This window comes from Bos javanicus, chromosome 16, assembly GCF_032452875.1.
Source record: "Bos javanicus breed banteng chromosome 16, ARS-OSU_banteng_1.0, whole genome shotgun sequence".
Classification (NCBI taxonomy): Eukaryota; Metazoa; Chordata; class Mammalia; order Artiodactyla; family Bovidae; genus Bos; species Bos javanicus.
Window position 1 is genome coordinate 32,098,454 of NC_083883.1, and position 26,185 is coordinate 32,124,638.

At 41.9% G+C, this 26,185-nt stretch overlaps 1 protein-coding gene across 5 annotated transcripts in view; it reads left to right on the forward strand.

The window, feature by feature from the left end:
• Positions 1–26,185, forward strand: part of SMYD3 (SET and MYND domain containing 3) — a 746,369-nt gene that overhangs the window by 564,629 nt on the left and 155,555 nt on the right. For all 5 annotated transcript variants that reach the window (XM_061382446.1, XM_061382447.1, XM_061382448.1 and 2 more), the window contains 2 exons: positions 16,744–16,811; positions 18,557–18,659. In XM_061382446.1, coding sequence (XP_061238430.1) covers positions 16,744–16,811; positions 18,557–18,659 — 171 coding nt within the window. The remainder of the gene's footprint in view (positions 1–16,743; positions 16,812–18,556; positions 18,660–26,185) is intronic.

The window sequence follows — 26,185 nt, forward strand, 5'->3', positions numbered from 1 at the left end:
AATAATCTTTGGCTGAGGAAGGCTCAAATTTGTCAGAACTGGAGAGAAACGTGACATTTGTTTTTACTTGCTTGTTTCACTGGGATCACCAGGCAAAATGGTGGAAAGGGTAGCGTTTGCTCCTTGCTCCTGGTGCTTTGGTGCATAGTGAAAGTCGCTCAGTTGTGTCCAGCTCTTAGTGACCCCAAGGAATTCTCCAGACAAGAACACTGGAGTGGGTCACCTTTCCCTTCTCCAGGGAATCTTCCCAACCCAGTGATCAAACTCAGGTCTCTCACATTGCAGGTGGATTCTTTACCAGCTGAGCCACTAGGGAAGTCTAAGAATACTGGAGTGGGTAGCCTATCAAATTCTCCAGGGGATCTTCCCAACCCAGGAATCGAACCAGGGTCTCCCTCACTGCAGGCGAATTCTTTAACAGCTGAGCTTTTGGTACATATAAGGCCCTTAATAAATGAATGAATAAGTCCTCATATCTGAAGGCCCTGGTACATCATCCTTCCAGATCTCACCTTTCAGTGAACCCCCTCTCCCAGTCTGTCCTGTGTATAAGTCCTCCAGGACCAAGTTTTCCGCTAAGATCAACTACATTTTGCTGCTGTGGGAGAGCAAGTGAATCTGTCCCAGAGAACATGCGCTGATCTCTCTGAGCCTGCTTTTTCTCCTCCTGATAATGAAGCCACGGTACTCATAGCTCATTGGTGGACTGGAAAAGTAGACGAGATCCAGTGAGAAGTGCATCCAAGGGCACCGCAGAAGTGTCAGCTGGCTCTCTGGCAGCACATTTAGGTTTAGTCATGGCTTTGCTGTGCTGGAAAATTGTGGGTTCAGTGGTGTGAACCCACACCTTGCATTCCGCTTTTCCTGCATCTCCTTTCTGGTTCTTTCCTTTCTTTTTTTTTTTTAAATTGAAGTATACCCTTTCTGGTTCTTCAGAGAAAACAGTTAGATCCTTTTTTTCTCCTCTCCACAATGTGGAGTGAAAACAAGGTACATATCAGAGGCTTGTGGACCTTTTTAAACCAAGAAAGAAATGTGGTGGGTATTTCCTACCATCTGGCAAAATCCTAAGCCCCTATTCCTTTTACTTGTTGGTGTTTCCTTTGTAATATCTGCCGTTATCAGATGTCACCACCTTTAACTTTTTAAAGTCAAAGGGGTCTGTATAGGTATTAAGTTTATGCCAGTTTTCTTCAATCTTAGGAAACGGATTTTTAGAATTGATGATTAAGTCAATATTTTCCCACTTTGTCTCAGAAGGAATTAGAAGTTTGAGTTATACTTGTGATTCCAGGTTCCGGGTCCCTCTTTAGGCATCCGATCTTCACTGAGCCTTCCCTGATGTGACCCAGCCCAGCTAGGGACCCCTCCACTGGGCATTAGTTCAGTTTGCGTGTGATGTAGTTCATACAGCTGTCTTGCCTGCTGGTCTCAGAGTCCTTGAGCGCAGGGTCTGACTGCATGTCCTGTTACAGTTCTAGAACCTGTCTATGTGATTTGCTGAGTGACTTTGTTGTAGGAAGGAATGGAGATGGGGAGGGAGAGAAAAGGGTGGAAGAGTGGAGGATGTTAAGAGAACTTTTTTTTTTTTGATTGTACAGTGATGATTGCCTTGGTTTATGAACATTTCTATATGAAAGTCACAAAAGCTAACAGAGTCACTAATGTACTCAGTCCATAATCATTCATTCAGCATATATTTTTTTAACATACTCATTGTATCAGACCTGTCTGAGCCAGGAGGAGAAAAAGAATAAAATGGAAGATCTACCCTCCTGGAAGTCAGGCGTACAGAACTCGTCATAATGTCCTGCATCGAGTGTGGCAGTGGATGTGTGAACAGCACAGCAGGATTGCTGGCCAAGGGGCCTCACTTCCCAGCCGGGCAAGTCCAAAGGCCTCCCAGGAGGGAAGATTTTTCAGGTGAACCTTAAAGGATCAGTGGGAGTGCATTCAATAGGTGGGAAAAGGAGAGGACCAATTCTAGACAGAAAGATTGGCCCGCCCCACAGAGATGTCAAGGTATTAAGAGTGGAAAATTCAAAGGCAGCGTGAGAGGCCAGTGCCGGGAAAGAGACTGGAAGATTTGGTCAGGACCAGATTCAAGTCCAGTAGTTAGCCTCTCTCCCTAGCCCAGGGCTTGTCTATCTTTTTTTTTTTTTTCTTTCTTTTAAATTTTTTTTAGTGTCTCAAGAATCAGTAGAACTTTATTCACTTCCATTCTTTCACCATTAACAGAAAACTGGAGAAAGCAAAAATGTTTTATGTGTTTACAAAGATAAATGACCTTACGCAAGGAAGATCAAAACCTCAAACAATAACAGGGAAGATCTTTTTAAAGCTCATGTTTCAAACCTAGAAGCATTACATCATTAAAAAGCAGAGACATCACTTTGCCAACAAAGGTCTATATAATCAAAGCTATGATTTTTTCAGTAGTCCTGTATAGATGTGAGAGTTGGACCGTAAAGAAGGCTGAGGACCAAAGAATTGATGGTTTCAAACTCGTGCTGGAGAAGACTCTTAAGAGCCCTTTGGACAATAAGGAGATCAAACCAGTCAATCCTAAAGGAAATCAGTCCTGAATATTCATTGGAAGGACTGATGCTGAAGCTGAAGCTCCAGTACTTTGGCCACCTGATGTAAAGAGTTGACTCACTGGAAAAGACCCTGATGCTGGGAAAGATTGAATGCAGTAGGAGAAGGGGGTGACAAAGGATGAGATGGTTGGATGGCATCACTGACTCAATGAACATGAGTTTAAGCAAACGCCAGGAGATACTGAAAGATAAGGAAGCCTGGTGTGTGGCAGTCTATGGGTTTGCAAAGAGTCGGACATGACTTAGCAACGGAACAACAATATATTGCTTTGTTGCTACAGAGTCCCACACCCTAGCCAAGACTAGCAAGCTTTATTTTCAGCAACGCACGTTACAGAAGAAAAGATATATTTAATCTGCTTTTCCAGATAACCCTCCTCTTCACTTTCTGATGAAGTCTGAATGGGGAGAGGGGTCCTCCCTTAGGAATCTCTGTAGCTTACCACCAAAGTGGTGCAGGGCGTGTGCTGGTGTTTTATCCAGTCACCATCTCAGGCTCTTGGTCAAAACAGAGGCTGGGAATAGTATGCATTTATGTATACATTATGCTGTTTAATTTAAAATGGCACCAGAAGAAAGGACAAATAATTACCTTGGGTCCTTGCCTTGAAATCCCACCCGTCTGTCCTGTGTATCTGTTTGTAAGAGTGGCTGGAGGAAGCAGGGGAAAGGCTGATTACCTCTTAGAGAAGGGGGTTGGGCGGGGATGAAGCGGTGGTTTACCTTCTCTTTTATTTGACTCTGTGTTTCTGAATATAAAGGGGCGCACCTTGAAAGATCACAAGAGGGACTGTCATCCCGGGGCTTCATTCCACATGCTGGACCACAGGAGTAGAGTTGTGACTCTGTCTAGTGTGGTGTCCTTTCTTCCCTGGCTCCCGCTCACATGGATCAACAGGCAGTGTCCAGGGATCGGGTAGGTGTGGAAAACCACACAGGGATTGACCCACTGAAGTGCTTCCTCAACCGTGGCCATTGCCTGCCAGAAACAGCTTCAAACCCTAGTCCCCAAAGCACCCTAGTACAGGTTCGTGCAGCTTGTAGAGGAGCCCTGCACACTTCATGTGGTATAAGGTGAAATATATGCTTCTGGGGTTTCACTCCCTGAGATGTCGGGTGTGATCAGGATGATAAACCCTCACCTGCCAACATTTCTCCTGGAAAGAATACTCACCTTAATTTCTACATGGTGAGCGTAACCTTAGCTCACATGTGAATTTATCTTTCATTTTAAGCAGTTGGTTAGTGCTCAGTATTACCTTTCACATGGAGTATTTTTCTGTAGTTTTCTTTTTCTCCATTAACTTGATGGAAAAACACAGATGATTTGAGGCATACTCTGCTCTGTCCAGTTCAGGCTCAGTCAGGTGATGCACATTACCTAGCATACTTCATTTAGAAGTGGAGCACTGGAGCTCAGAAAAATTGGCTTCCCTGGTGACTCAGATGGTAAAGAATCTGCCTAGAATGCAGGAGACCTGGGTTCAATCCCTGGGTCCAGAAGCTCCCCTGGAGAAGGAAATGGCAACCCACTCCCGTATTCTTGCCTGGAGAGTTCCATGGAGAAAGGAGCTTGGTGGGCTACAGTCCATAGAGTCACAAAGAGTTGGACACGACTGAGCGACTAACACACTTTCAGAAAAATTACAAGAAGGAATACTCGACTGCCCACGGGTAGATTTTTGCTCTGTTTACATGGAAAGAGAATAATGAAACTAGATGATCATGTAAGAGAACATTTTTTGCGATTCAGGTCAAACAAAAGAATCTTTAAGTGTGCTCTGTGGAAAAAAGTTGAGTTCACTGTGGTCATAAACTTTTTGGATAGGAGCGTGACTCAATGAAATTTTTAACAGAAAAGACTCTTATGTCAGAGCTATGGAAACCTACAATATCCTGTAATAAATTATTTAAGAATATCATAGTAGTTCTGAGCCTCAGGATGTGGGAGGAAAATTAAACAATGGAAATCATGTTCCAGGACTTTGTATTTTTATACATACTTGACAGACATCGACAGTAAGTGGTTTTTTCATCAGATGACTTATAAGGAGGTGAAATGCCAGGTAATATCCCCAGGGAAAGAACAATGGGCAAATTTGTGAATATCATTTCTGTTTGGCTTTCTATTATCAAGGAGAGTTGTTGAAGATATAATAAGTTCTGCTGTGAGTAAAGCCCTTAGAAAAATGAAAATGTGAGTGGATTTTAGAAAGCAAACATGATATCTAAAGGGGCTTCATTCTTTGAATCCTCATTTGCTAACATTGGGTCGTTTGACCTTGGGGGAAAATGTAAAACAGAAAGCCCAAATTTATGATTGCTGTCCCTTCACTTATGATACTGATCTTGATGTTGATTTTAGCCGTGGCAAGTCAATGCTGAGTATTCTATATGTCTGTGTGCATGCGTGTGAAGTCACTTCAGTTGTGTCTAACTCTTTGTGACCCCATAGACTATAGCCTACCAGGCACTTCTGTCCATGAGATTCTCCAGGCAAGAATACTGGAGTGGGTTGCCATGCCCTCTTCCAAGGGATCTTCTCAACCCAGGGAAAATGTGCATCTCTTATGTCTCCTGCATTGGCAGGCAGGCTCTTTACCACTAGCACCACCAGAAGAGGCTCTCTATATGTCCAGGGTACACTATTTGTGACCATGGCTTGAAATATGAAAGACACTGTTAAAGTTGTGGAAATAGTACTTGAATGTACTAGGGTCTAGAAGCACACATTTCCAAATACATTGTTATATGGGATGTGGTAAGGTAGTTTACTTAAGTAAGATTATTATTACCTGGGTTGTATTATAATACATTTACCAAATCAATAATATTCATTTAGTTCAGTTTAGTCACTCAGTTGTGTCTGACTCTTTGTGACCCCATGAACTGCAGCATGCCAGGCTTCCCTGTCCATCACCAACCCCTGGTGCTTACTCAAACACATGTCCATTGAGTCAGTGATGCCATCCAACCATCTCATCCTCTGTCATCCCCTTCTCCTCCTGCCTTCAATCTTCCCAAGCATCAGGGTCTATTCCAATGAGTCAGTTCTTCCCATCAGGTGGTCAAAGGATTGGAGTTTCAGCTTCAGCATCACTCCTTCCAATAAATATTCAGGACTGATTTTCTTTAGGATTGACTGGTTGGATCTCCTTGCAGTCCAAGGGACTCTGAAGAATTTTCTCCAACACCACAGTTCAAAAGCATCAATTCTTTGGCACTCAGCTTTCTTTATAGTCCAACGCTCACATCCATACATGAATATTCATTTAACACAAGGACAATTTTTTAATTTTTCCATTGAACAAGTGGTATTCATGGTTTAATTTGCTTTAAGTTAGTTTTGTACCCAAAACAGCATTATTTATCAACACATATTTTTTAATGCTCTTTATTTTGTATTGAGGTATAGCCAATTATCAGAGAAGGCAATGGTACCCCACTCCAGTACTGTTGCCCGGAGAGTCCCATGGATGGAGGAGCCTGGTGGGCTGCAGTCCATAGGGTCGCTGGGAGTTGGACACGACTGAGCGACTTCACTTTGACTTTCCACTTTCATGCATTGGAGAAGGAATTGGCAACCCACTCCAGTGTTCTTGCCTGGAGAATCTCACAGAGAAGCCTGGTAGGCTGCAGTCCATGGGGTCGCACAGAGTCGGACACGACTGAAGCGACTTAGTAGTATAGCCAATTATCAATATTGTGATAGTTTCAGGTGAACAGCAAAGGAATTCAACCACATATATCCATTATCCCCTGAACTCCCCTCCCATCCAGGCTGACACATAACACTGACCAGAGTTCCCTGTGCTATACTGTAGGTCCTTGCACGTTATCTATTTTAAATAGAGTGGTGTGTATGTGTCGATCCCAAACTGCCTCACTATCCCTTCTCACCATCTTTCCCCCCAGCAGCCATAAGTTCGTTCTCTAAGTCTGTGAATTTGTTTCTGTTTTGTAAATAAATTAATTTGTATCATTTCTTTTTAGGTTCCCCATGTAAGGGATGTCATAAGATATTTCTTCTCTGTCTTACTTTACTCAGTATAACAATCTCTAGGTTCATCCATGCTGCCGCAACATTACTTCATTCTTTTTAATGGCTGAAAGTGAAAGTCACTCAGTTGTGTCGGACTCTTTGCAACCCCCCCTGGACTATACAGTCCATGGAATTCTCCAGGCAAGAATACTGGAGTGGGTTGCCTTTCCCTTCTCCAGGGTATCTTCCCAACCCAGGGATCAAACCCAGGTCTCCTGCATTGCAGGCAGATTCTTTACTAGCTGAGCCACAAGGGAAACCCAAGAATACTGCAGTGGGTGGCCTATCCCTTCTCCAGTGGATCTTCCTGACCCAGGAATCGAACCTGCATTTCAGGGGTCTCCTGCATTACAGGCAGATTTTGTACCAACTAAGCTCGCTTGCTCGCTCGCTCTTGCGCGCGCGCTCTCTCGCTCTCTCTCTCTCTCTCTCTCTCTCTATATATATATATATATATACACACACACACACACATCTTCTTTATGCATCCCTCTGTCAATGGGCATTAGGTTGCTTCCATATCTTGGCTATTGTAAATAGTGCTGCAATGAACATTGGAGTGCATGTATCTCTTGAAAGTATGATTTTCTCTGAGTATATCCCCAGAAGTGGAATTGCAGGGTCATCTGGTAGTTCTGTTTTTAGTTTTTTAAGGAATCACCATACTGTTCTCCATAGTGGCTGTACCAATATATATTCCCACCAACAATGTAGAAGGGTTCCCTTCTCTCCATGCTTTTTCCAGCACTTATTGTTTGTGGATTTTTTGATGATGGTCATTTTGACTGGTGTGAGGGATATCCATGCCAAATGCCAGACTGGAAGAAGCACAAGCTGGAATCAAGATTGCTGACAGAAATATCAATAACCTCAGATATGCAGATGACACCACCCTTATGGCAGAAAGCAAAGAACTAAAGAGCCTCTTGATGAAAGTGAAAGAGGAGAGTGAAAAGTTGGCTTAAAGCTCAACATTCAGAAAACGAAGATCATGGTATCCTGTCCCACCACTTCATGTTAGTTAGATGGGGGAACATTGGAAACAGTGACAGACTTTATTTTGGGGGGCTCCCAAATCACTGCAGATGGTGACTGCAGCCATGAAATTAAAAGACGCTTGCTCCTTGGAAGAAAAGCTATGACCAACCTAGACAGCATATTAAAAAACAGAGACATTACTCTGCCAACTAAGGTCCGTCTAGTCAAAGCTATGGTTTTTCCAGTAGTCATGTATGGATGTGAGAGTTCGACTATAAAGAAAGGTGAGCACTGAAGAACTGATGCTTTTGAACTATGGTTTTGGAGAAGACTCTTGAGAGTCCCTTGGACTGCAAGATCAAACTAATCAATCTTAAAGGAAATCAGCCCTGAATATTCATTGGGAGGATTGATGCTGAAGCTGAAACTCCAATCCTCTGACCACCTGATGGGAAGAACTGACTCATTGGAAAAGACCCAGATGCTGGGAAAGATTGAAGGCAGGAGGAGAATGGGGGCAACAGAGGATGAGATGGTTGGATGGCATCACCGACTCAATGGCCATGAGTTTGAGGAAGCTCCGAAAGTTGGTGATGGACATGGAAGCCTGGGGTGCTGCAGTCCACGGGGTCGCAAAGAGTCGGACATAACTGAGTGACTGAACTGAGGGATATCTCATTTTAATTTTGATTTGCATTTCTCTAATAACTAGCAATGTTGAACATGTTTTCATGTGCCTCTTGGCCATCTGCATGTCTTCTTTGGAGAAATGTCTGTTGAGGTTCTGCCCACTTTTTGGATGGGTTGTTTGTTTTGATGAAGTTAATCCTCATGAGCCATTTATAAATTTTGGAGACTAAGCCCTTGTCGGTCACATCATTTGCAAATAATTTCTCCTAATCTGTGGGTTGTCTTTTCGTTTTGTTTATTGTTTCCTTTGCTATGCAAAAACTTTTGAGTTTAATTAGGTCCTATTTGTGTATTTTTGTTTTTATTTCCATGATTCTAGGAGACAGATTGAAAAAGATAATTGCTGTGATTTATGTCAGTGTTCTTCCTATGTTCTTTTTTTCCCCCTATGTTCTTTTTAAGAGTTTTATAGTGTCCAGTCTAACATTTAGGCATTTAATCCATTTTGAGCTTCTTTTTGTGTATAGTATTAAGGAATGATTTAATTTAATTTTTTTACATGTAGCCATCCAGTTTTCCTAGCACCCTTTGTTGAAGAGACTATCTTTCCAACTTTGTGTAATATTGCCTCCTTTGTTGTAGATTAATTGACCATCAGTTCAGTTTAGTAACTCAGTTGTGTCTGACTCTTTGCGACCCCATGAATCTCAGCACACCAGGCCTCCCTGTCCATCACCAACTCCCGGAGTTCACTCAATTCATGTCCATCGAGTCAGTGATGCCATCCAGCCATCTCATCCTCTGTCGTCCCCTTCTCCTCCTGCCCCCAATCCCTCCCAGCATCAGAGTCTTTTCCAATGAGTCAACTCATCGCATGAGGTGGCCAAAGTACTGGAGTTTCAGCTTTAGCATCATTCCTTCCAAAGAAATCCCAGGGCTGATCTCCTTCAGAATCAACATCACTCATTATCAGAGAAATGCAAATCAAAACCACTATGAGGTACCATTTCACACCAGTCAGAATGGCTGCGATCCAAAAGTCTACAAGCAATAAATGCTGGAGAGGGTGTGGAGAAAAGGGAACCCTCTTACACTGTTGGTGGGAATGCAAACTAGTACAGCCACTATGGAGAACAGTGTGGAGATTCCTTAAAAAACTGGAAATAGAACTGCCTTATGATCCAGCAATCCCACTGCTGGGCATACACACTGAGGAAACCAGAAGGGAAAGAGACACATGTACCCCAATGTTCATCGCAGCACTGTTTATAATAGCCAGGACATGGAAGCAACCTAGATGTCCATCAGCAGATGAATGGATAAGAAAGCTGTGGTACATATACACAATGGAGTATTACTCAGCCATTAAAAAGAATACATTTGAATCAGTTCTAATGAGGTGGATGAAACTGGAGCCTATTATACAGAGTGAAGTAAGCCAGAAAGAAAAACACCAATACAGTATACTAACGCATATATATGGAATTTAGAAGATGCTAACAATAACCCTGTGTACGAGACAGCAAAAGAGACACTGATGTATAGATCAATCTTATGGACTCTGTGGGAGAGGGAGAGGGTGGGAAGATTTGGGAGAATGGCATTGAAACATGTATAATATCATGTATGAAACGAGTTGCCAGTCCAGGTTCGATGCATGATACTGGATGCTTGGGGCTAGTGCACTGGGATGACCCAGAGGGATGGTATGGGGAGGGAGGAGGGAGGAGGGTTCAGGATGGGGAACACATGTATACCTGTGGCGGATTCATTTTGATATTCGGCAAAACTAATACAATTTGTAAAGTTTAAAAATAAAATTAAAAAAAAAGAATGGACTGGTTGGATCTCCTTGCAGTCCAAGGGACTCTCAAGAGTCTTCTCCAATACCACACCTCAAAAGCATCAATTCTTCGGCACTCAGCTTTCTTCACAGTCCATCTCATATCCATACATGACCAATGGAAAAACCATAGCCTTGACTAGATGGACCTTTGTTGGCAAAGTAATGTATCTGCTTTTGAATATGCTGTCTAGGTTGGTCATAACTTTCCTTTCAAGGAGTAAGCGTCTTTTAATTTCATGGCTGCAGTCACCATCTACAGTGATTTTGGAGCCCAATAAAATGAAGTCTGACACTGTTTCCACTGTTTCCCCATCTATTTCAGTGTCAACAAATAGATTTTTAAATGAGTATTTTTGGTTTGGCCTTAGTATCGTGATTTCGTGACCTGATGTTTGCCATTACTATCATTTACTTTTCAAAATCCAGTTAGATTAGATTTCACAATTTTCATGTTCTAAGTGATGAAGCAAGAGAGAAGGTTTTAGGTGACAAATAACACTCTGCAAATGGACAGAGTTGGGCACGACTGAAGCGACTTAGCACAGCATGCACAGGACTTTAATAGAGTTCATGTCACCTGCTAAAAATAAGATTATGTACTCATTATACATTCTCTAACATTTTCTAAACACTAGAAATGTCTGGAGGTGCTATGTAAGAATTTAAACCAGATCAAAGTCGTCATATGGAACATCTTGAATCAGATTTATAGAATTATTTATATAATTTATTTATAGAATTATTTTTTTGTGTGTTCGTGCTTGCAATCCTTGCTTGCTATCTTTAACCAGTGGTCCATTAGGTTTGCAAGTGAAATAGCACATTAGTAAATGTTATAATGTCAGACTTCCATGGGGCTTGCAATGCAGCAGAGACGTGGCTCAGTGATGGGATCTCAAGCAGACTGGTTTGCCCCCACCTCCTTACAGCCCGCTTACAACACAACACAGGGGCTCGCCAGCTACTTCCTGATAAAGGGCAAATAAATATACTGAAGCGCTTGTCTTGTATATTGATTGTTAAAAGTCCTGACTGAAACAGATGTTACAACCATCCTTACTGTTGTAAGCCTGGGGAACACTTGTGGATCCTGGGATTTATGATTTTGTCTTTTGAGAAAACTTCTTCTGCAGCCTGGTCTCCTCCCGTTGTTCTTCTGGCCTGGAGACTGCAAAACCTTCATCTTCAAGGCTAGGAAAAGACTGTAAATGAGTGACCAAAGGAAGGAGTGAGGTATTAGGAAAGGCCTGCTTTGAGTCATGAAAGAGGGATAGATATTTGCCATGCAGATTGGTGGGAGAAAGAAATAAAGATTTTAATCTCTTAAGGCTCGTGAGAATGTTTGGAAAGAATTCTCTATTCAATAAAATATCATATTCTATGGAAAGAGAATAATATTCCCTGACTAAAATGCTTATCTTGCTTGTGAAGTTAGAGAATTGTTAGTTCAAGGAGTAGCGGGGAGGGCCGTTATTTTGAATGAAAACCCCTGCTTTTGGTTTTCATTCCTGCCTACTCTTCTTCCTTTCCTTCTGTCTACAGAGCTTAATAAAACTAAGTGCAGTAAACTTCCTTTTGAAAAGGTACTCTAATTAATAAACTCTATGTGTCAAAAGTCCTGTGTCGTGAGCATTCTATTTATGCTTCAAATAGAGAAATTTTTAAGGAGATGCAGATGGTCTTTGAGGAAACCACTTTATATTCGGTTCAGAAACTGAGTTCCCTTATGTTTAAATGTGTTTTAAAATTTATATATTTTGAAATTGAAAGCATTCTTTGAAGTAGGCTAGAAACCAGCTAAAGCTACTTGAGCACAAGACTCAGTTCTTTGTAAAAATCAGTAATTGGGCTGGGTGGGGGCAGCTGGGAAGTGGATGGCTTCTCCTATTAGGGTGTAGAATTACTCTGTTCTGAATTGGTGGTAAGCTCTCTTATAGCTGTTCAGCTTTGCCATTAAAAGCCATTATGCTGGTGATTTCCCCTTGTGTCTCAAACATCTTCATTTGTCTGGCACTATAATAGAAGGCTTCTAGTTCAGAAAATTTGACCCAAAAGATTTGAAATTTAAATAAGTGGTATTGATTGCTGCAGAGAAGTTTTTAAACTCAAAATAAAAATGTCAGGTTCTGGACCTAGAACATGAACAAAATGACTTAAGAATTTGGTTTATAGAATATTTTAAAGTTCACTTTAGTTTTTGTTGTTTTTACAAAACAGAGATGTTCTATGGCTACTTCTACTCATTCACTAAGTTTTTACCATCTAGAAAGGCTACAGTTTATCTTATAAACACTTTCAGTTATTTCAAAAGAAAAATTATAAAGAGTATACATGATGTTACATTCAATAATTATAAAATACTTTAAATGTATGTTTTAGTTTCATGTCATGGGAAATATTCTTATAGTAATAGTCAAGCTTAGTTTTTAAAACCACTTTTTTAACCTAATTGCTTTCTTAGATATAATCCCATTAATAGGCTTTTCTATTGTGTGAAATATTCATTAATTGTTTAACCTGTTTAATTTCCTAAGAAAATGTTTTATATAGAGATAATATTTTGGAAAATGTCTAAACTTTTATTTTTGGCTCCATATACATTCTTTTATCTCTTGGTATAAAAAGGAATTCTTTTCAAATTTTAGTAGTGCACATATGGAAATATTATCTACCTATTAGTTCATGCAAAAAAGATAAAACCTGAGGGCTAACTCATATCCACCATTGCTATCAGTTATATATGTCAAAAGAATTCCTGTAACACTTTTCTTAAATTACATATTACTGAATGGAACCAATATTTTTTAAATAAAAGATGTATGCAAAAAATTAAACTTTTTTTTTTTTTTTGCTAGCTCAGTAACACTAGCACATAACACCTCTCAGAATACAAATGAGGGACTTGTTAAGAATTTGTTAAATAAAACTTTAAAACAGTCCTACTTATATTGTGGAGTGGGACAGAATGAGAAATGGTGACAGATTGATAATAGTGAAAATAGGAAAAGAAGGGAAGAAAATAAACAATAAAAAGAAAAGATGGAAGAGAAGTGAAAGGGAAAGTGAAGGACCATCACCTATCTATTCACTGGTTCATTCATTTTCCAAATACATATTTTGTGCTCAGTGTACTGGACTTCTGGCATTTTAAGCAGAGAATTAAACAAGTCCTTAATGCTCCTCTGATGAATACTACTGCCTTCCCCTTCACTGAACTGAAAGAAAAGAGGACGAGACAAAAGTGAGCTGGAATAAAGAGAAAGAATGGACAAAGAAATATGAGCAGAAAATATAAAAGTTGGATGCCTAAGGACAAGAGAGATGCAAGGTTAACTTCTACTTATTCTTTTTCATGGTACAGAATTACATCCATCTCCCCTTCTTCACACCCACAGGATACTTTTGATTTGTTTCTGGCATCTTCTCATACCCTATTTGGATAATGACTCTCTGGGCACGCTAAGGTCTACACCCAAACAACCATCTATTGGAAAAAAATGTTTCTTAGTGTCTTCCATGTGCCAGGACTGTGCTAGGCAGGGAGATGCAGTGGTGAGTGAAACTCTATCAGCACCCTCTGAGTATTTTATGATCTAGTTGTGTCAAGTAAATGGATAAATGATTCAGTGCGATAAATGCTGCTAAAGAGATAAGTAAAAGTCAGCTAAGTCTTGGGATCAGTAAGAGTTTCCTGAAGTAAGAGAGAGCCAAGTTGATATTTCCCCTTGTTAGCTTGTCCTTTTTAAAAATTCCATCAGAATGCCTATTGTGGAAAAAAACCTTCAGTTTCCTCATAGTTCAGAAAAAATTTTTAATTTTGGTTTGATTCAAAAGTTAGTAAATTAGATTTGTTTGACCTGGCTTTTCATTGGTGAATTGTTTTAGGTAAAGTCCTGATTACACATTTAAAATAGATGTTCTAATGTATATTTCCCCCTAAAAGATTCATACCCATTTAAAAATATTTATGAAGTTTCAAAAACAAAGCACAGGATCTTTTGTCATGTATTTTTAACATCCATGTTATGCATAAATATGTATAGGCAGTACACTGTTGCAGCTTAATATGAAACAGATGCCCTTAAAGCAATTTAATGAGTGTGTGTGTCTAAAGTATGTATATGTACACCAATTTATTTCCTGACTTAAAACTGCAGTTTTATCAGACTTGTAGAGGAAAAATGCCAAATCATGATAGGTTGCACTAGATTTCATCTAAGAGCTCTTTGGAACAGTGAAAGAGACTAAAAGGACTGAATGCTTTTTCATACTTTATGTTCTTTCACGTAATGCTGACTTAGAGAAATTCCTATTGCTGCTTTTTCCTTTGCAGAAACTTTATAACAACAAACCAGATCCATTTGTAGACACTGGTTCATCTCAAGTCTGTGGTGGCCTTTTCTGTCTTCTTCTTGATGGGTTTTGTTCTGTTTTGTCCTGAGTGTCAGTGTCTAGCCCTAACTGTTCCCCTGAACCCCAACTGCTGATTCTTAGTCTTGGCTTGATGTCTAATAGGTCACTTCAAGTTTAGCATCACTAAAACAAAGCCACTGGACTTCCTCCCAACTCCAGTAACCAAACCTGGCTCCTTTCACAGTCTTCTTCACAGATAGGGCGATGGCAGTCTTGTTCAGGCCCATACTTGAACATCATCCTTGGCTCTTTTCATCTCCATAAGCAATCCATCAGCAGTACCACCCACTCCTCCCCATTTCTACAGCTACCAGCCTCCATGCCACCATCATCTCTTGCCTGGGCTCTTGGCTTGGTCTCCTAACTGTTTCCTCTACTTCCAGTTGTGAGTTTCTATAGCCATTCACTACAGAACAGCCAGGGTGATCCTTTCAAAACAGAAACCAGATCCAGTCACTCCTTGGTCAGAATAAACACAGTGGCTTTCTGTCTCATTTACAGTAAAATCCAGGCCTGGCTATAAGTCCTTATATGATCTAGCTACCTCTCTGATCTCATATCCCACCCCGCTTCTTCTTACCTACTCTGCTTTGGCCATGTACCCGAGAGCATTCCCACCTCAGGGCCTTTGCACTTGCTGTGACATGAACCATCATCACCTAGATACACACATGTTCATTTCCAGAGTTCCTTCAGATTTCTGCTTAATTGTCCTAAAGAACTTTCCTGAACACCTTTTTCTGCCCTTTATTTCTTTCTTAGCATTTATCCACATGTGTCATTTTTCTATCAAATATTCATATCTTCCCTGCTAGTACTTAAGCTCCATGAAGGCAGAAATTTTTATTTTTTTCTTTCTTGTTCTATCCCTAATACCTCCCTAAGGCAGGATTTATGGCCAGGCCCTAGATTTTCTAAGTCCACTGCTCTTTCCATGGTCCTGTATGCCCTTCCATAGGTTTTAAATTCCCCAAGTGCAATGATTGCATCTTTTATTTCTTTTGCCCCATCGCCTCATGGGATACAGGACTGTGCTGTATACTCAGTGTGGGGTTCCATGTGCCAAGTCAGTGCCGTACATAGCCTGATTGAATTACTTCCTGTGCTCATATGGTTGGTCATCAGCTTGGATCGCAGACTTACTCAGGATGTACTTCACCCTTTGTAGGAATAAAAGACAAGTTGCTGTTATTCCCCAGATACACAGTGGCATTTGGAAACTATAGGCAGTTTGTTTGCATGAAAAATCTAACATGATGAGATGAGACTTTGTTCTCAATAAATAGATTATTTGTATTCTGAATTTTGAATACTTGATGGAGAGGATTAGATTGTGCTGGTTTAAGCCTGAGGGTTTTGTGGTGGTGGTGGTGGTGGTTGTTTTTGATGTTGATATTTGATGTTGTTGATATTTCTGCATTTAACCACCCAAAGTTCTTTTTTTTAATGTATACAAATTATATATATATATATATAAATATATGTATGTGTGTCTGTGTGTATATTTAAAGAACGGGATCACACACTGCATTGTTGTTCAGTCACTAAGTCGTGTCCAGCTCTTTGTGACCCCATGGGCTGCAGCACACCAGGCTTCCTTGTCTTTCACTATCTCCCAGAGTTCCCTCAAACTTATGTCCAATGAATTAATGATGCTATCCAACCATCTCATCCTGTCATCCCCTTCTCCTCCGGCCCTCATTCTTTCCCAGCATCAGAGTCTTTTCCAGTGAGTCAGTTCTTCGCATCAGGTGGCCAAAGTATTGGAGCTTCAGCTTCAGCATCAGTCCTTCCAATGACTATTCCGGGTTGATTTCCTTTAGGATTGACTGGCTTGATCTCCTTGCTGTCCAAGGGCCTCTCAAGAGTCTTCTCCAGCACCACAATTCAAAAGCATCAGTTCTTCAGCACTCAGCCTTCTTTATACGCTACATACTATTTAGATTTTCATGCGTCATATCATGACCTTTTTATTGTGTCACCATGATATTGACAGAAAAATATTATTTTTAAAGATTATCCATATGTCATCAGTTCTCAAACTTAAGGAAAGTATGTCTGAGACATGTTCTTTTACAAATGGAAGAGTATCCGTGTTTGGCTTGAGTCTTCCCAAAGCAAATACTAAAAGGCTCTTGCATTTTATTTTGACAATTTTTGTTCTTTTGCCTATGAGGTTTCTTAGGTTTCTTAGGTGACAGGTAATCCTGACTGTTTCCCTCTTGTTTTTACAGGTGATCTGCAACTCTTTCACCATCTGTAATGCAGAGATGCAGGAAGTTGGTGTTGGCCTGTATCCTAGGTAGGGTGGATGCTATTTCATTTACTGGAAGAAGCCTCTTTAATTCCCACCCAGCTCCCCAACCTTTTAAAAGTAGTTAGAAAGGCTATTACCTGCAGCTGGTTTGAGAGCCAAGCTTGAAACTTAATGATAAATTACAAGAAAAATGGAAAATGTGAATTTTAAAGAAAACAGTTTTATAACCCCACATTATGTTCTATGCTATTAATGGAGAGGCAGACCTCAGACCTAAATTCTTGTTGGGAATTGTGTTGAGGAGTGCCCTGTGGTTCAGTGGTTAAGGCTGTGTGCTTCCAGCGCAGAGGGTGTGGGTTTGATCACTGGTCAGGGAACTAGGATCCCACATGCTACAGGGCATGACCAAAAAGGAAAAAAAAAACCCCACAAACATTAAAAAAAAAAAAAATTGTGGGTGCTAGTAAACCACCCTGCCCTGATCTTATTCCCTAGCCTTCTGGGCTGATCATATGATTATTACACCAAACTTGCTGTAATGCACCAGTTGGGTCCATTTTGTCTTTTGGCTCTGCCTACTCTGAACCCCTGGTGGCTCAGACGGTAAAGCGTCTGCCTACAGTGCGGTAGACCTGGCTTCGATCCCTGGGTCTGGAAGATCCTCTGGAGAAGGAAATGGCCACCCACTCCAGTACGCTTGCCTGGAAAATCCCATGGATGGAAGAGCCTGGTAGGCTACAGTCCGTGGGGTCGCAAAGAGTCGGACATGACTGAGCGACTTCACCTGACCTTCACCTTACTCTGAACCCCAATGCTCCATGAGGTGGAACCCTCTTAGGCTCTGGTCTCCCAAAGAGCTCTCTCCAGCTCTCACCCAGGTGATCTGTATCGCCGAGCTGCTAGAGTCCCCTTCAACGAGCCTCTGAATTTCATTTTGTTTTCAGGCTATTAACGTCCAAATACAAAGAGGGTCTTTCTTATAATTAACTGTGAATCTGAGAAGTCAGCTTCTTATTTCTCATGTGTTATAAACCACAGGTCTATGGTATGGATCAATAAATGACTCTCGTAAGATTATTGTGATGATGAAATTTGATCAACATGCTCGTGTGCTAAGAAGGTGCTCTCTACATAGTGAATGTCCACTTAGAGTTATTTCTAATTATTATCAAATGTGGCAGCTTAAATACATTCCCTTTCCCGAAAGTAAAAGATATTCCTCCAAGGTAATGAAATGACTTGGCCATGGCCTGGAGTGCATGGGGGTCTTAGTAGTGAGATAATCTCAACATTCTGTTGAAGAGGAAGTACTTCTAATTATTCTGCAACATGGTTGCGTGTGTTCTAGAGAAGTTGGCAGTTCCACCGAAGGAGTTCAACAAATGTGATCCCGAGTGGGAAGCTCAGGGGTATTTTGGCTGCTTCCTACTTAGCTCAGAAGTAAATAAGGTATCCCTTTACCTCAGAAATTTTTCCTTTGCAAGGCAGTTCGTTTTCCCCCATATTCATGCTGGGTCGCCTTAGTAGCTGGCACCTAATGAGACAGCCACCTCCCCATCCCCTAAAGTTTATTAACAAATTTCCCTAATGAGCTTTCATCCAGGGAGCCTTTCACTTCATGGGAAGTAGGCTAGTGCCCTGAGAGGACTCAATCCCTGGTACACTGTCAACCCTACCTGTCCCCCTGCCCCTAAATTAAAGTGTCTTTTGCCATTATAGTTGTTAAATTTAGATGTTTGATTCTGTCTACTGAGCCACAGTATTCTCCTTTTTTTTTTCCTTTTCCCCAGTATGTCTTTGCTCAATCACAGCTGTGACCCCAACTGTTCGATTGTGTTCAACGGGCCCCACCTCTTGCTGCGTGCAGTCCGAGACGTTGAGGCAGGAGAGGAGGTAAGGAATCCATGTCTCCCACTGGCTGACCTCTTTTTCCATTAAAACCAGTTGTGCCTGAAGGGCAGCTTTTCATCGTCTTTCTGCTGAAGAAAAGATAAATAACACCTCTACGCACATATATGTGTTAATATACGATATTTTTTTTCACTTTCTGACTTCAGTCTGTATGACATTCTCTTGGTCCATCCATGTCTCTATAAATGACCCCATTTCATTCCTTTACGTGGCTGAATAATATTCATTGTATGTAAATATCAAATCCCTTTTATCCATTCATCCATTGATGCACTGCGGTGACCTGAACGGGGAGAAAGTCCAAAAGGAATCAGCTATACATGCGCATACCTACAACTGATTCATTTTACTGTACAGAAGAATCTAATGCAACATTGTTAAGCGACTATGTGCCGGGCTGTGCTTAGTTGCTCAGTCATGTCTGCCTCTTTGCAACCCCATGGCCTATAGCCCACCGGGCTCCTCTGTCTATGGGGATTCTCCAGGCAAGAATACTGGAGTAGGTTGCCATGCCCTCCTCCAGAGGATCCTTCCAACCCAGGGACTGAACCTAGGTCTCCCACATTGCAGGCAGATTCTTTACTATTTGAACCACGAAGCCACTATACTCCAATAAAAAATTAACTAAAAAAAAATACCTCTGCCCAGAGACTAGTTTAACCATCGTTACTTCCAGATATAGGTGGGCTAACTTTTTTTTTTTTTAATCATCATTTTCCTGGATGATGAAAAGTTCCTACTATATGTGTGTGGGAAAGACATGTGTGTGTGATATAGTGTGTATGTTTTGTGCATATGACAGCTCATCGGCCTCTTGCATCTCTGCAAGTGGTCATCCTTCTGCAGTCAGAGAGGTCAGCCCAAGCTTGTGAGAGATCTCAAGGGTTTACTTACTCTCAAGGCCATTAATGGAGAAGGCAATGGCACCCCACTCCAGTACTCTTGCCTGGAAAATCCCATGGACGGAGGAGCCTGGTGGGCTGCATTCCATGGGGTCTCGAAGAGTCGGACACGGCTGAGCGACTTCACTTTCACTTTTCACTTTCCTGCATTGGAGAAGGAAATGGCAACCCACTCCAGTGTTCTTGCCTGGAGAATCCCAGGGACAGGGGAGCCTGATGGGCTGCCGTCTATGGGGTCACACAGTCGGACACTGAAGCGACTTAGCAGCAGCAGCAAGGCCATTAATTACATTTCAAGAATGATTCATTTTTACCTTTGTGTTAAGAAAGCAAACAGGTTTTATAGTCTTTCAGGTTGTCATTGGGTCTTTACAAACCTATCAGCGTAAGCTTCTCAGAGTAACTGTCCAAGCAAAGATGTGAAGGGAACAGAGGACAGGAAGTATGACCTCCAGCACTGAACTGCCCTTGACCTTTCCATTCTGCAGGCTGCCCAGCCAGCCTCTTTTGATAAGGGCCCTTCTCAGAGGTCCGAAGACTCATAAGACAGCTATAATGGGCTACTCCAGCACTGTTGAACCCGAGCCAGTGCCTACTCTGAATTCTGGGTTATAGATATTTATGTTTTTTAGAACCCAGTTTCCCTCTACCTTCCAATTTGCTAAAGTGGATATTTATTGCAAGGAAAACAGACTATCATAAGCTTTTATTGCATTTATGCAGCACTCAGCCAATAAAGCCTAAACTCAGAGGCACCATATTTTATGTAGACAGGGATTTGGCTTTGATAAGACTGCCTCCAAACTGAGTTGCAACTGAATAAGCTGTCTCTTATCAGCCACTTAATTGAATTTCCAGTGTTTAGGATTGGTGTAGTAGGTACATGGGGATATCTGTCAACAATATGTGGAATTTAGATTTTTTTTCCTTAGACCATGTGTGACTTCAAGCCAGGGAAGAAGGGGACTGCTATCCATTTTCAACAACATTAGTTTGGGAGCTGAGCGATGGCTGCCTTTTGATAATGTTGTTGTTTTATTAAATTAAAAAAAAAAATAGGTAACTTGACAAGCATACAGGAACACTATGAGAAACAGTTGGACTTCCCAGAAACAACAGAGAAATTTCTTCATATCTTGTTTTCTAGGCTTGTCTGCCAATTATTCTCCTTGGTTAGTTTTCATTTAGTTGAAAAACACCGTCTTTTAGTGCTTATTTCATGTCCTTCACTTTCCATCTCTGGAGCAACAAGCAAATCCTTCTTGCCTCACACAAAGTAGTTCTGCTCAGCATCTGCCCTGTAGACTCAGATATTTCCCCCTACAGTCCTTATCAAAACGGCTTCTCAACAGAAAGAATTGTCCCCGTAAGTCCTTTTTATACCACTTCAGAAAATAAATGTTTTCCTACCATTATACACTTTCTGTGCTCAGTGGCTCTGTCTTCCCACCGTTTTACCTTCTTAATGTTTTTTACCGCTCAAATATCATCTCTTCTATAAAGTGTTTCCTAATTTCTCAAATTATAAGATATTTTTTCTCTGAGACCTCTCTTAGAGTGGTTATTAATATTTCTTTGGCATTTATTCTGGCTCTTTTAGTGACTTCTCCGTTCAGCGACAAGCTTCATGAGCACGGGCAGTTGTGTCTTACTGTGTCTCCTTTGATCTTCCCAGGTGGCTCAGTAGTAAAGAATTCCCCTACCAATGCAGGGTTTGATCCCTGAGTTTGAGACATGTGTTTAATCTGTGGGTTGGGAAGATCCCCTAGAGTAGAAAATGGCAACCCACTCTGGTATTCTTGTCTGGAGAATCCCATGGACAGAGTACCTGGTAGGCTACAGTCCATAGTGTCAAAGAGTTGGACACGACTCAGTGACTGAGCATGCATGCTCACACACATGCACATGACTCCTTTAGTATCTGTTGGATCATAGAAAAAGCAAGAAAGTTCCAGAGAAACATCCACTTCTGCTTTATTGACTACATCAAAGCGTTTGACGGTGTGGGTCACAACAAACTGTAGAAAATTCTTCAAGAGATGGGAATACCGGACCACCTGACCTGCCTCCTGAGAAATCTGTATGCAGGTCAAGAAGCAACAGTTAGAACTGGACATGGAACAATGGACTGGTTCCAGATTGGGAAAGGAGTATGTCAAGACTGTATACGGTCGCCCTACTTATTTAATTTATATGCAGAGTACATCATGTGAGATGCTGGATTGGATGAAGCACAAGCTGGAATCAAGACTGCCAGGAGAAATATCAATAACCTCAGACATGTAGATGACACCACCCTTATGACAGAAAGTGAAGAGGAGCTGAGGAGCCTCTTGATGAAAGTGAAAGAGGCAAGTGAAAAAGTTGGCTTAAAATTCAACATTCAGAAAACTAGGATGATGGCATCCAGACCCATCACTTTGTAGCAATTAGATGGGGAAACAATGGAAACAGTGACAGACTTTTTCCTGGGTTCCAAAATCACTGCAGATGGTGACTGCAGCCGTGAAATTAAAAGACACTTGCTCTGTGGAAGAAGAGCTGTGACCAACCTAGATAGCATATTAAAAAGCAGAGACATTACTTTGCCAACAAAGGTCCATCTAGTCAAGGCTACGGTTTTTCCAGTATTCATGTATGGATGTGAGAGTTGGACCATAAAGAAAGCTGAGTGCTGAAGAATTGATGCTTTTGAACTTTGGTGCTGGAGAAGACTCTGGAGAGTCCCTTGGACTGCAAGGAGATCAAACCAGTCAATCCTAAAGGAAATTGACCCTGTATATTCATTGGAAGGACTGATGCTGAAGCTGAAGCTCCGATACTTTGGCCACCTGATGCAAAGAACTGACTCATTGGAAAAGACCCTGATACTGGGAAAGATTGAAGGCAGGAGGAGAAGGGAATGACAGAGGATGAGATGGTCGGATGGCATCACCTACTCAATGGACATGGATTTGAACAAACTCCAGGAGTTGAGGATGGACAGGGAAGCCTGATATGCTGCAGTTCATGAGGTCGCGAAGAGTCAGACACGACTGAGTGACTGAACTGACTGAACTGAGAATTAGCAGAATTTGAAAATTGGCTACAAGGTTGTGACAAAGACCAGAGACATGATTAGCATTCAAGTTTGATTTTAAAGAGAGGAAGGATTTTTCTTTTTTTTTTAAAGATTGTATTTATTTACTTTTATTGAAGTATAATTGCTTTATAGAAAAGGAAATGGCAACCCACTCCAGTATTCTTGCCCGCGAAATCCCATGGACAGAGGACCCTGGTGGGCTACAGTCTACGGGGTCACAAAGAGTCGAACGTGACTGTGAACACACACACACACAGAATTGCTTTGCTAACAGAAATTGTTAGTTTCTGCTGTACAACAGTGTGAATCAGCCATATGTATGTATGTGTGTGTGTGTGTGTGTGTATGTGTATGTATCTACATGCTCCCTCTTGAGCCTCCCTCTTAACCATCCCCTATCCCACCCCTCTAGGTCATCACAGAGCACCAAGCTGAGCTCCCTGTGCTATACAGCAGCTTCCCCCTAGCTATTTTATACATGGTAGTGTATATATATGGAGAAGGCAACGGCACCCCACTCCAGTCCTCTTGCCTGGAAAATCCCATGGATGGAGGAGCCTGATAGGCTGCAGTCCATGGGGTCGCTAAGAGTCAGACAGGACTGAGCGACTTCCCTTTCACTTTTCACTTTCATGCATTGGAGAAGGAAATGGCAGCCCACTCCAGTGTTCTTGCCTGGAGAATCCCAGGGACGGGGGAGCCTGGTGGGCTGCCGTCTATGGGGTGGCACAGAGTCGGACACGACTGAAGTGACTTAGCAGTAGTCATGTAGTAGCAGCAGCAGTGTATATATGTCAATCCTACTCTAGGAAAGGAAGGACTTTTCAAAGTCTATTTTCAATTCAGAGCCAGTATTCGAAAAATTTATAATTGTGACAGTGTAATTTGAGAAATGAAAACAGAGTTTAATTTTAATTTGATCTTATTATCCACTCAGAAATACATAATGAGAAGATGGGCTTCATGTAAAAGGGATTCATTTTGCCTTGAAATTTTCAAGTAAGCAACAAATTCAATATCCAGCAAATATCTTTCGTGATATTACTCTAATGTTGGAAATGATATACTGCATTTTCCATAAGAGCTACACTAAAATGGCAAAGCTACGGTCAGTAGCATTAATATTTTAATGTGATCTTGTTCTTTGCCATTAAAACATCCACTGATCAATGGCAAAGTTTCAGATATATGTTCCTGCTAAATGAGCCCTATATTGAATGAGCAGGTTCTCCATTAAAACTGGTGACTCAGTGAGTCTTTGATAAAGGTTTTTAGCTCTGGTTGATAAAGTGATTTAGCTGCCATCACTAGTTAGTAATTTGGATTTTTTTTCCAAAAAAATTATGGATAAAAATGTTTTCACTGTTGAGACATTCAGTTTTTATAGTGTATTTTGCAAACTTCACTGGTGTGAAAGAGGCCCAAGAAGAATGGGCCATTCTTCATTGGAGGAGTCCTGTTTGAGCCGTGCCTGAAGGAGGAGAGAGTTCTGAATAGGCTGAGAATGGGTAAAAGGGCATTCATTGGCTGGTGAAGGTCAACACCATACACATTGCAGGGTGTACATTGTTTCAACATAATTATGTTGCATATACATAATTATGGAAGATGGTAGTGGGCAGGGTAAATAATCCACCTGCAATGCAGAAGACCCAGGTTCTAAACCTGGGTTGGGAAGATCCTCTGGAGAAGGAAATGACAATCCACTCCAGTATTCTTGCCTGCGAAATCCCATGGACAGAGGAGCCTGGTGGGCTACAGTCCATGGCATTGCAGGAGTCAGACGTGACTGAGCAACTAAATCACCAAAGGGAACAGGGGGAGATTTTGAGGTTAGAAAGGCAGACAGAAAATCAGCTTGGGAAGCCTTGTGTACCTTCATCCTGTATTCAGGGAGGAATCATCAGAACTTTGTGTAGACAAATGATGCGATCAAATGTGAGCATTAGGAAGATCTCCTTTAAAGCAATTTAGAAGATGTGCTATAGGCTAAAGGCAGCAGGGAGGCTAGGTGGAAGATCATTACACAGTCCAGGTAATGGTTCCAGGCAGTTACAGGCTACTGAGGGAGGCTGTAGGAGTCTCTCTATTGGGGTTCAATGAAATAACTAGCCTCCTGCTGCCCATTCTCTGGCTGGAATGATCACTCATGAGTTTTGGCCCTTGTAAAAAACTCAAGTTTGTCAAGCATATTTCTCTGGTGAGACAGGCCCTGGATTTGTTTGTTTCACCCTGGGCACATTGTAATCACCCAATAACTACTACTGGTTAATCCTGATATTTGGGGCTGATGACTAAGAGCCATTTGGCTGGATGGAGAACTAGAGTCGTAGGGACTCTTCTGATAACCCGCCTGCCAGTGCACAGGACATGGGTTCAGTCTCTCATCTGGAAAGATCCTACTGCCACGGGCAACTAAGCCCGTGTGCCACAACCACTGAGGCTACCCGCTCTGGCACCAGCACGACACAGCTAGAGGGTCCATGCGCTGCAACGGAGGAAGACCCCACATGATGCAATTCTACTCCCCAACCTCTTCCCCCACCCAGCACCACAGAGGCATGAGCCATGTTATTGTAAAAAGAGTGTCAGCCTGAGTCAATAGATTTGGGTACAATTCCCAAATGGATCTAAGACCTAGGCTGGTTTTCACTGGTGAGTGAGTGCCCAGCACATCGTAGATATTCAGTAACGTCAGTGTACATTCCTTAAGGACAGGCACTCTTGTTTTCTGCATGTGGAGCAGCATGTTTTAGCCATCTCACATGGGAAAGGTTTATAGAGGGCCAGCCAGCTGAGGCTGTGGCTTCTGTCACCCTGGTGATGGCCAGGGTGAACTTGACGTCCTTCCCCACTGACCGCTTTAACGAGGCCTCCCGAAGCCATGTTTTCTGTGAGGGAATGGCCTCCCCTGCCCCATCATGCTGTCAGACTGGAAAGATCAGGCTTTGTAGACAGGAGATGCTTTCTTTTAAGTCTCAGACAGCCACATGGCATGTTCCGCTCTAGGGAGTGTTTGTCTTCTCCTCAGTGGATAATCCTGCCTCCTCCTCCTCCTTTACTACCCGCTTCTTCCCCCACCACACAGCAACCCCCCCTTAATTACTTCTACACATAAAAGCAAATAAAGAAGTAATTTATGCAGTGTGTCACTAGCTGATCTGGTACAGAAAAAGGGAAGCTAGAGGAGGATGAGGAAAGTAGGAGTGCTCGGGTGAGGGAGGAGTCAAGTTGTTATTTTACATACGGCGGTAAGGGGACTGCCCTTGTGATCCAGTGGCTGAGACTCTGAGCTCCCAGTGCAGGGGGCCCTGGGTCGGGGAACTAGATCCCACATGCCACAACTAAAGATCCTGCGTGCTGCAACTAAAGAGCTGGAGTAGCCAGATAAATGGGGTAGTAAGGTTAGACCTCAGTGAGAAAGTCAGTTTTGATGGAAACTCAAAGGAGCTGGGGGAGGTCGTCATAGTAGATCTGGGGGAAGGGCAGAGGAAGCTCCCATGAGCAGGGTGTGTGTGTGTGTG